At 46.1% G+C, this 12,631-nt stretch overlaps 1 protein-coding gene across 1 annotated transcript in view; it reads right to left on the bottom strand.

Moving 5' to 3' along the window:
- Nucleotides 1-12,631, bottom strand: part of gart (phosphoribosylglycinamide formyltransferase) — a 55,072-nt gene that overhangs the window by 4,177 nt on the left and 38,264 nt on the right. The window contains exons 12-19 of the mRNA XM_067442290.1: nucleotides 12,305-12,399; nucleotides 7,447-7,556; nucleotides 7,172-7,370; nucleotides 6,588-6,839; nucleotides 6,282-6,434; nucleotides 4,296-4,499; nucleotides 1,802-1,951; nucleotides 1,375-1,505 (exon numbers count right to left, since the gene is read on the bottom strand). Coding sequence (XP_067298391.1) covers nucleotides 1,375-1,505; nucleotides 1,802-1,951; nucleotides 4,296-4,499; nucleotides 6,282-6,434; nucleotides 6,588-6,839; nucleotides 7,172-7,370; nucleotides 7,447-7,556; nucleotides 12,305-12,399 — 1,294 coding nt within the window. The remainder of the gene's footprint in view (nucleotides 1-1,374; nucleotides 1,506-1,801; nucleotides 1,952-4,295; nucleotides 4,500-6,281; nucleotides 6,435-6,587; nucleotides 6,840-7,171; nucleotides 7,371-7,446; nucleotides 7,557-12,304; nucleotides 12,400-12,631) is intronic.

Genomic DNA, 12,631 nt, shown 5'->3' with positions numbered 1-12,631 from the left:
TCCTATTTGTCAACAGAACTGTTGTGTATCAATTAATTCATAATAATGAAAGTATAGACAAGTCGTAATTATGAAACGTCAAAATTGACTCATAATTATGAATTTGTATCTCATAACTCATGATTATGATTAAATCAACTGATATATAGTCATAATTGACTAATTTAATTCGACTAATAATAGACTAATTTTGACGCTTTGTCATAATTTTGACATACTAAATCATGATGAGATAAAAAGCCACAATTATGAGGGAAAAAGTCAAATGTCAAAATGATTAGATGGTTAATTATGACAAAAACATTATAATTCTGACATCTTAGCTCAATCATCTGTTAATAATTGACTATTAATCTCAATTATACCAAGTCATAATTGACTTTTTATCCCAAAATTAGTATGTCTACATTTTTGAAAAAGTCATTTATAACAAAGTCATGATTATGATATAAAATGTCATGATAAAAAGTCAATCATGACATACTAAATCATAGCGACATTCAAAGTCATAATTATGAGGAAAAAAACCCAGAGATAAAATCTCAATTTTGACATTTTGTCATTGACTTTTTATCTCATAATTGACTTAATATGACAATTATTAGACAAGTCATATTTATGAAAAGTCAAAATTGACAGTCAATCATAATTGATATTAGGTCAATATTGACTCTAATCTTATAATTGACTCACTATCTCATACTTTTGATGCTTTGTCATAATTATGAGATAAAAAGTCAATTATGACTTGTCTAAAAAAGTCCTTTAAGCGATAAAAAGTCATAATCACATGGTCATAATTATTAGATAAGTCATTTATGACCAGTCAAATTTGACATACTAAATCAATGTATATCAAGTCAAAATTAATAGATCGTGATTGAGATTGAGTTCTGATAATCATGATTTTTTAATTCATCTCATTTTGTCATAATTGTGACATGCAAAGTAGAGATAAAAGGGGACAGTTATAATCATAACACTAAGTCATAGAAAATCATTTTGGCTTTATAAGATAACTATCATAATTGGCTTTTTGTCATAAATATGACGTATTAGCAGTAGAAATTGCCTTTATAAAGTTATAAACCCCTGCAAATCAAGATTATGTGGCAGATATGACCCTTAAGTTAATTTCTGTCACTGCTGTGAACGGAAAATATGAAGAATATGAAAATCTTCACAAGTCAGCTGACCAGCAAAACACACAAACATCACACAGAAAAGAGTTTACAGTATCGTGTGGATATCACACACACCTGTACACTAAAGATTGAAAAGCCTAGGTGTGTCGTGATGGTGTGTCGTCATCAGTGTGTCGTGATGGTGTGTCGTCATCAGTGTGGCGTTATGGTGTGTGTGTGTGAGACGAACCCGCGTCTGAATGCCGGCCATTGACGCTCTCTTCAGCCCCATCACACCCGGCCTGTTGGAGATCACCACCACGATCTCCGCACAGCTCCACGGCTTCTTGGCCTGATCCATCAGGGCCTGCAGGTTCGTTCCTGACACACACACACACACGTACGTTTGTTTCTGTGAAATGTGCGCACATTCCATAGGCGTAATGGTTTTAAAACTGCACAAACCGTATTTTCTATCCCCCTACACTGCCCTTACCCCTAAACCTACCCATCACACTCACACAAAAAACACACACACACAGATTTATAAGCATTTTGTAAAGTGGGGCCATGGGTAATGTCCTCATATTTCACCCTCTCCTGTAATACCTGTGTCATACCCATGGCATTATACACATTTGTGTCCTCATATGTCACAAAAACATGCCCACACACACCGGTTCCAGAGATCAGGACGGCCACTCTGGTCCTCTTGTGTGTGTGTTCCCCGTGCTGAGCTCCGTTCTCCAGAGCGCCGGTGTCCGGAGAGCGGCCCAGATTCTCCCTCAGACTGCGCTCCAGGTTCCTGATGACCACGGCCTCCGCTCCTGTCACACACACACACACACACACACACACACAGACACAGACACAGACACACACAAAGACACACACACAGACACACACACAGACACACACACACACACACACACACAGACACACACACAGACACACACACAGACACAGACACAGACACACACACAGACACACACACAGACACAGACACACACACAGACACAGACACACAGACACACAGACACACAGACACAGACACACACACACACAGACACAGACAGACACACACAGACACAGACACAGACACACACACACACACACAGACACAGACAGACACAGACACACACACACACACACAGACACACAGACACACAGACACACACACACACACACACAGACACACACACACACACACAGACACACACAGACACACACAGACACACACACACACACACAGACACACACACACACACACAGACACACACACACACACACAGACACAGACACAGACACACACACACACACACAGACAGACACACACACACACACACACACAGACACACAGACACACAGACACACAGACACACACACACACACACAGACACACACACACACACACAGACACACACAGACACACACACACACACACAGACACACACACACACACACAGACACACACACACACACACAGACACAGACACAGACACACACACACACACACAGACAGACACACACACACACACAGACACACAGACACACAGACACACACACACACACACAGACACACACACACACACACACAGACACACACAGACACAGACACACTATTTAATACTGTTATCTTCAGATTAGCTCATGTTTAATTACGCTAACAAATATATTTCATATCCTGCTTAAATAGAAGATAGTCAAAAATATGATATAAAGTCATAATGGCACAATCATAATTATGAGATTGTCAAAAATTTGAGATATAAAGTCATAATCATGGCACATCAGTGGAAAGCTTGTGTATTCAGCTTCAGATGATGTATTAAGGCCCGTTTCCACCAAAATTAGCCGGACCAATTTGTACCAGGAACTCTCCCCCAGACCTGCTACTGTCAGCGTTTCCACAGCGGTCTAAAGTACCGTGAAGATTAGGCAAAGTTAGTCCGGTGATAAAGGACTGCTCCTCCAGTCAGCGACGGTCAGTAATCATTTCTGTGCGACACACACACTGTCCGCAACAATAACAAGTATGGAGGAGATTCAAGCTGTGCTGCTTTCGCTGGTTATCTAATGGTTTACCAAAGAGGTAATTATCAAAATGGCGGAAAAGAGCACTAGCGTATCCTGAAAGCTTGTAAAGCTAGATTTAAAAATGACAATGTATGTTATTATCAGCTATTACGAACTTTGAGCGTGAGAAGGCTGAGACGAACGCGCGCCATCAGATGGAGAGAGCACGACTGATAATTACTCGCAACCTCACAAAAGACTTTTAAAAATGGCGGTCGAAATAAAAGACTGCGTGAGCTCAACCAATCAGCAGGTTCAGCGCCCAAGTCCCGCCCTCGAAAGTCCCTAAACTTTGAAAAAGTACTACCTCGTGAGCAGGGCCGTTTGGAGGGGGAAATATTTACCCGGAACTTCATTGGTCGAAACCAGCCCAAAGTTCCTGAGGTGGAAAAGCGGCTTAAAATTTATGCAATTGGCAGATGCTTTTATCCAAAGCGACTTACATTGCATTTTAAAGGGTTACTCCACCGCTTTTTCATATTAAACTGTTATTCCCTTAACTAAGACGAGTTGACACACACCTCTCTCGTCTCAGTGTGTGCTCTTAATCTCTCTGACGCGCGGTGACGATCTGATAGCATTTAGCTTAGCCCACTAAGCCCAGTTCATTCACTATGGTACCAAACAGAGATCAAGTTAGAAGCCTCCAAACTCCTCCACGTTTTATTTTGTGTCTCCACACTTGATCGTTCATCTATTGGTGTAACTGTATTTAAATAGAGGAAACGTGGAGGAGTTTGGTCGCTTCTAACTTGATCTCTGTTTGGTACCATAGTGAATGAACTGGGCTTAGTGGGCTAAGCTAAATGCTATCAGATCGTCACCGCGCGTCAGAGAGATTAAGAGCACACACTGAGACGAGAGAGGTGTGTGTCAACTCGTCTTAGTTAAGGGAATAACAGTTTAATATGAAAAAGAGGTGGAGTATCCCTTTAAGGTACACATTTTTTTGTCAATTCTTGCTTTCCCTGGGAATTGAACCCATGACCTTGGCGTTGCTAGCGCCATGCTCTACTGGTTGAGCTACAGGAAATCAATTATAATAATGGACCCTCCTGATGGGTTTGGTGGTCCAGGGCGAGTCCTGTTGCTCACCGGGCTGTCTGTGAGTGAGCGAGCCCACGACCCAAGCCTCCTCCTGGGCATGCAGCAGCCTCAGCGTCCTCTGAGCGTCCGGCCTGCTGACCACCAGCACGGCCCCCAGACCGCAGTTAAAGGTGCGGCTCATCTCCTGCTCCGACAGATCGCCCTCCTGCTGCAGCCACGAGAACACCGGAGGGATCCTCCAGCGGGACGCGTCTGGAGCAGACAACACAGACACACACACACATTACAACACCTACACACACACAGTCCCTGCACCTACCCATCACACACACACACACACATTACAACACCGATACACGCACGCACGCACGCACGCGCACACACACACACACACACAGCCCCTAAACCTACCCATTACACACACACACACACACATAGTGTTTCCTTGGGACTTTCCATAGGCGTAATGGATTTTTTACTGTAGAAACCGTATTTTCTATCCCCCTACACTGCCCCTGCCCCTAAACCTTCCCATCACACACACCTACACACACACACACACACACCAACACCGACAGACATACATTCCAACCAACAACAACAACACACACACACACACACACACACACACATTACAACACCAACAGACACACGTTGCATTTTTGTGAATTGTGGGGAATTTCCATAGGCGTAATGGTTTTTATACTGTACAAACTGTACATTCTATCCCCCTACACTGCCCATAAGCCTACCCATCACACACACACACACACACAGCCCCTAAACCTACCCATCACACACACACACACACAGCCCCTAAACCTACCCATCACACACACACACACAGCCCCTAAACCTACCCATCACACACACACACACAGCCCCTAAACCTACCCATCACACACACACACAGCCCCTAAACCTACCCATCACACACACACACACACAGCCCCTAAACCTACCCATCACACACACACACACAGCCCCTAAACCTACCCATCACACACACACACAGCCCCTAAACCTACCCATCACACACACACACACACAGCCCCTAAACCTACCCATCACACACACACACAGCCCCTAAACCTACCCATCACACACACACACAGCCCCTAAACCTACCCATCACACACACACACACACACAGCCCCTAAACCTACCCATCACACACACACACACACACAGCCCCTAAACCTACCCATCACACACACACACAGCCCCTAAACCTACGCATCACACACACACACACACACAGCCCCTAAACCTACCCATCACACACACACACACACAGCCCCTAAACCTACCCATCACACACACAGCCCCTAAACCTACCCATCACAAACACACACACACACACAAAGCCCCTAAACCTACCCATCACACACACACACACACAGCCCCTAAACCTACCCATCACACACACACACACAGCCCCTAAACCTACCCATCACACACACACACAGCCCCTAAACCTACCCATCACACACACACACAGCCCCTAAACCTACCCATCACACACACACACAGCCCCTAAACCTACCCATCACACACACACACACACAGCCCCTAAACCTACCCATCACACACACACACACAGCCCCTAAACCTACCCATCACACACACACACACACACACACAGCCCCTAAACCTACCCATCACACACACACACACACACACACAGCCCCTAAACCTACCCATCACACACACACACACACAGCCCCTAAACCTACCCATCACACACACACACACACAGCCCCTAAACCTACCCATCACACACACACAGCCCCTAAACCTACCCATCACACACACACAGCCCCTAAACCTACCCATTACACACACTTTGATTTAAAAAAGGGTTATTTTTTAATCATTTACATTTTTTTGCAAATTTAAGTACAAACCGTGACTCATTCTTGCTCTCTGCAATTTATTTATGCAGTTTATTATTATAATTTTATAAGATTTTATGATTTTATTTCGCACATTTAATTAGATGTATCTTTATATTGTGGTGCAGAAGTTGCTCACCCAGGTCCGCTGCCAGCTCTGGCGGCAGAACGCGAGGGATGTTCTCCAAGAGCCCGCCTCCGGTGATGTGGGCGTAGGCCTTCACGGCTCCGCTGCGCAGGATTGGCTGAAGCAGCCGGCTGTAGATCTTGGTGGGCGTGAGCAGCACGTCACCTTTAAACCACAGCACAGAGACAATGTGACACGCGTCATAAAAAAACACTCAGGACACTCACAGCCAAGACTCAAGTTATGTCTGTGTGTGTGTGTGTGTGTGTGTGTGTGTGTGTGTGTGTGTGTGTGTGTGTGTGTGTCACAGCGCCGTACCCACAGTCTGTCCGGGCTGTCCGAACGGCGCCGGTGATCCGCACTGCAGGCCGGCCCGCTCCAGGACGCTCCGCACGAGGCTGAAGCCGTTGCTGTGAAGCCCAGAGGAGGCGACTCCGATCAGCACGTCTCCCTCTGCGATGTCCTTCAGTCTGGGCAGGACGGCTCCGCGCTCCACGGCCCCCAAACAGAAGCCTGCCAGATCGTACTCACCGGGGCCGTACACACCCGGCATCTCCGCCGTCTCGCCTCCTGAACACACACACACACGTAGTGTTTCCATTTTTTATTGGGACATTCCATAGGCGTAATGCTTTTTATACTGTACAAACTGTACATTCCATCCCCTTACACTGCCCCTAAACCTACCCATCACACACACACACACACACTCTCTCTCTCCCTCCCTCACTCACACACACAGACTCTCCCTCACTCACACACACAGACTCTCCCTCACTCACACACACAGACTCTCCCTCACTCACACACTCACACACACTCCCTCCCTCACACACACACACCCTCTCCCTCACACACACACACTCCCTCACACACACACACTCCCTCACACACACACACACCGATCAGAGCACAGCCGGCCGTCTGACAGGCGTCTGCGATGCCGCCGATGACTGAAGAAGCGATGGAGACGTCCAGGCGTCCGCAGGAGAAATAATCGAGGAAGAAGAGCGGCTCCGCCCCCTGAGCCAGAACGTCATTCACACACATGGCCACCAGATCCTGCCCCAGAGTGCTGTGCACGCCACACGCCTGAGCGATCTGCACACACACACACACACACTGATGAGGACGAGGACGAGCATCACTGAAGCATGTGTGTGTCGGGTCACTCTACCTTGAGTTTGGTTCCCACTCCGTCTGTCCCAGACACCAGGATGGGGTCGACGAATCCTGCAGCCTTCAGGTCAAACAGCCCCGCAAACCCCCCGAGCTCCGCATTACAGCCTAAACACACACACACACAGTTTTTGTGAATTGTGGGACTTTCCATAGGCGTCCGCGTACTGCATTTTACAAACTGTACATTCTATCCCCTTACACTGCCCATAAGCATACCCATCACACACACACTGCCCCTAAACCTACCCATCTCACACACACTGCCCCTAAACCTACCCATCTCACACACACTGCCCCTAAACCTACCCATCTCACACACACGGCCCCTAAACCTACCCAACACACACACACTGCCCCTAAACCTACCCATCACACACACACTGCCCCTAAACCTACCCATCTCACACACACTGCCCATAAGCATACCCATCACACACACACTGCCCCTAAACCTACCCATCTCACACACACTGCCCCTAAACCTACCCATCTCACACACACTGCCCCTAAACCTACCCAACACACACACACTGCCCCTAAACCTACCCATCTCACACACACAGCCCCTAAACCTACCCATCACACACACACTGCCCCTAAACCTACCCATCTCACACACACTGGCCCTAAACCTACCCATCTCACACACACTGCCCCTAAACCTACCCATCACACACACACTGCCCCTAAACCTACCCATCTCACACACACTGGCCCTAAACCTACCCATCTCACACACACTGCCCCTAAACCTACCCATCTCACACACACTGGCCCTAAACCTACCCATCTCACACACACTGGCCCTAAACCTACCCATCTCACACACACTGCCCCTAAACCTACCCATCTCACACACACTGCCCCTAAACCTACCCATCTCACACACACTGGCCCTAAACCTACCCATCACACACACACTGGCCCTAAACCTACCCATCACACACACACACACACACACACACACTTCTCACAGATCGCACCAGTGTGACACTAAAGACACACACACACACTTCTCACAGATCGCTCCAGTGCGAGAATAGACACACACACACACACACACACACACACACACACACACACACACACACACACAGAACTCTGTGAACTCTTATAGTTTAGAGATTTTAATCAACTTATATGACCGAGAACAAATGTTTTTCACACCACAAACAGCTTTACAGGTGCATGTGTGTGTGTAGTTTGAGTGACAGACTGTTCTTGTATAAAGCGAGAGTGTTTTGATGGATGATGTTAATGACTGAGATCAAACGCTTCCTGTCAGAAGAGTAAACTAAGAGTACAGGAACATCAATCAATGACAGAAAACACACCACGAGAGTCTGTGTGAACCTGAAATCTTATATCACAAACAATAATGAGAGGCTATTTATTTTTAATGTAAGTAAGGATATTATGATATCAATATTTTAGAAAATTATACACTGTCGCTTTAAGAGGTGCCTGGGTTGCTCTACAGCTCCGGGTTCGTTATACTGTGAAACTTAAGGCATAAAGGACTTGCAAAGATGGGCATTTTGATACACACACACACACAGAGCCGGCCCAGCCACTAAGCGACCCTTGCAATTGCAAAGGGCCCCGTGGCCTGCAGAGGGCCCCCTAGAGAGCGCACGCACCTCGCCTCATCTGTTTGGGGAGGTGTTTATTATACTCGAAGCGCAGACTGGGTGCAGGCGTGATGAGACGTTTGATAAATGCAAGTTAATTCTTCAGTTCAATATTTGTGTCTAAAAAAGGCACATAAGTTCCTGTAGAGATAGCAATACACATTCTCCTTTTTTTTGCCAAATAAATGAAAGCATGTCATCAATGTCTTTCTCTTGCTGTATCAAAATCTCACCTAGCTTTCCTCAGAGATGGCAAGTTCAGTTTGTGCATGATTACATGATATAACAATTGTGTTAATACTGTATCCTGTATTGTGGATAAGTAAGCTATATATCATATGCTGAAGTAAATTTCTGGAGTGTTAACAAGTAAAAGCAAAAACAACAACAACAACCATACAGAACTTAAAAACCGTGACCCTAAATCCGTGATACGAACCGAACCGTGGCTTTTGTGAACCGTGCCACCCCTAATGTGTACCTAAAGCAGTTTTCATCCATTTTATTTATTGCTTTTGGTATTTATTCAAGTGTATTTTTTGTTAACAGACTGAGAGTCCATTGCTTTTCTTGTTTTTGGGTTGTTTTGTTAATTTATTGTGGATATTTAAAATGTTTTCCGTATCAGAGTCTTTAGAGATAAAAGTTTATTGATCTTTAAAAAAGGTGTACCTGCCATTATCATTATTTTAGATGAAAATGGGTTTAGAACGAAAAATCTTATCATTTATCGCAATAATTTCTTGACCAATTTCTTGTCCAGCAAAATTTGTTATCGTGTGCTGTTTTTGCCTTTTAAACTCTAGTGTCAATTAAAAATGTTTCTTTGATGGTCAGTGAAAATCACTTTATCAGTCGTTTTATTCAGCAAGTTCATCCGTGTGTGTTCATTGCACTGCACTGCCATTCAGCTCAGTGGTATCATAATTTTCCTGTTAGACATCAAACATGGAACTCAACTCAAGAACTCAAGGTCTTTTATTGACGTTCTGTACATGTTACCACATAAGAACGAAAAACGTACTCAGAACCAGCAGCGTAAAAAAAGATAATTATCATACAGTAGGCTACATAGAATATTTAAAACATAATTTAATAGACTACAAAATTTTAAAGTAACATAGTAGATATACAGTATAGTTATAAGGTAGTCATTGCTTTTCTTTAGGCCTTACTTAAAACGGTCAAGGGCCTCCAACCAAATTTTGCTTAGGGCCCCCAAAGGTCTAGGGCCGGCTCTGCACACACACACGTATATATGACCGTTCAAAGGTCACTAAAGTGCCAAATATAAATCACACGCTCTGTGAGAAGCAGATATGTGTGTGTGTCTCTGACTGTGGTCTCGCACCAGCGCAATCTGTGAGAAGTGTGTGTGTGTGTCTATTCTTGCAGCGGTGCGATCTGTGAGAAGTCTGCATGTGTGTGTGTGTGTGTCTTTTCTCGCACCCGTGCAATCTGTGAGAAGTGTGTGTCTCTCTAGTCTCACACCAGCGCGATCTGTGAGAAGTCCGCGTGTGTTTTGTGTGTGTGTCTATTCTCGCACTGGAGCGATCTGTGAGAAGTGTGTGTGTGTGTGTGTGTGTGTGTCTATTCTCGCACTGGAGCGATCTGTGAGAAGTGTGTGTGTGTGTCTTTAGTGTCACACTGGTGCGATCTGTGAGAAGTGTGTGTGTGTGTGTGTGTGTGTGTGTGTCTATTCTCGCACTGGAGCGATCTGTGAGAAGTGTGTGTGTGTGTCTTTAGTGTCACACTGGTGCGATCTGTGAGAAGTGTGTGTGTGTGTGTGTGTGTGTGTCTAGTCTCGCACCGGAGCGATCTGTGAGAAGTGTGTGTGTGTCTCTCTAGTCTCACACCAGTGCGATCTGTGAGAAGTCTGCGTGTGTTTTTTGTGTGTGTGTGTCTATTCTCGCACCGGAGCGATCTGTGAGAAGTGTGTGTGTGTGTGTGTGTGTGTGTGTGTGTGTCTCTAGTCTCACACCAGTGCGATCTGTGAGAAGTCTGCGTGTGTTTTTTGTGTGTGTGTGTCTAGTCTCGCACCGGAGCGATCTGTGAGAAGTGTGTGTGTGTGTCTCTAGTCTCACACCGGTGTGATCTGTGAGAAGTGTGTGTATGTGTCTCTAGTCTCACACCGGTGTGATCTGTGAGAAGTGTGTGTGTGTGTCTCTAGTCTCACACCGGTGTGATCTGTGAGAAGTGTGTGTGTGTCTCTCTAGTCTCACACCGGTGTGATCTGTGAGAAGTGTGTGTATGTGTCTCTAGTCTCACACCGGTGTGATCTGTGAGAAGTGTGTGTGTGTGTGTATGTGTCTCTAGTCTCACACTGGTGTGATCTGTGAGAAGTGTGCGCGTGTATGTGTGTATGTGTGTGTGTCTGCACCGGAGCGATCTGTGAGAAGTGTGTGTGTGTGTGTATGTGTGTGTGTCTGCACCGGAGCGATCTGTGAGAAGTGTGTGTGTGTGTGTATGTGTGTGTATGTGTGTGTGTCTGCACCGGAGCGATCTGTGAGAAGTGTGCGCGTGTATGTGTGTATGTGTGTGTGTCTGCACCGGAGCGATCTGTGAGAAGTGTGCGCGTGTATGTGTGTATGTGTGTATGTCTGCACCGGAGCGATCTGTGAGAAGTGTGCGCGTGTATGTGTGTATGTGTGTATGTCTGCACCGGAGCGATCTGTGAGAAGTGTGCGCGTGTATGTGTGTATGTGTGTATGTCTGCACCGGAGCGATCTGTGAGAAGTGTGCGCGTGTATGTGTGTATGTGTGTATGTCTGCACCGGAGCGATCTGTGAGAAGTGTGCGCGTGTATGTGTGTATGTCTGCACCGGAGTGATCTGTGAGAAGTGTGCGCGTGTATGTGTGTATGTCTGCACCGGAGCGATCTGTGAGAAGTGTGCGCGTGTATGTGTGTATGTGTGTATGTCTGCACCGGAGCGATCTGTGAGAAGTGTGCGCGTGTATGTGTGTATGTCTGCACCGGAGTGATCTGTGAGAAGTGTGCGCGTGTATGTGTGTATGTGTGTATGTCTGCACCGGAGCGATCTGTGAGAAGTGTGCGCGTGTATGTGTGTATGTGTGTATGTCTGCACCGGAGCGATCTGTGAGAAGTGTGCGCGTGTATGTGTGTATGTCTGCACCGGAGCGATCTGTGAGAAGTGTGCGCGTGTATGTGTGTATGTGTGTGTGACTGCACCGGAGCGATCTGTGGTGAAGTTGAGGACGCACCTGGTCGAGACGTGGCTTTAGCCAGAGGTTTGATCAGGTCCACGAGTGTGTTTCCTGCAGCGATGTCGACGCCGCTGTCTTTATACGTCAGGCCTCTGTGGATCCGAGCAACACACACACACACACACACACACACACACACACACACACACACACACACACACACACACACACACACACACACACACACACACACACACACACACACACACACACACACACACACACACACACACACACACACACAGTTAAGGGCACAGTATGTAAGACTTCTGGATTAAATTATCTTTTAAAAAAAACACTAGAATGACGTTATATATTCTGTGC

This window comes from Pseudorasbora parva, chromosome 4 (genome assembly GCF_024679245.1).
Source record: "Pseudorasbora parva isolate DD20220531a chromosome 4, ASM2467924v1, whole genome shotgun sequence".
NCBI lineage: Eukaryota > Metazoa > Chordata > Actinopteri > Cypriniformes > Gobionidae > Pseudorasbora > Pseudorasbora parva.
This window is presented reverse-complemented; position numbering and strand designations above follow the sequence as displayed.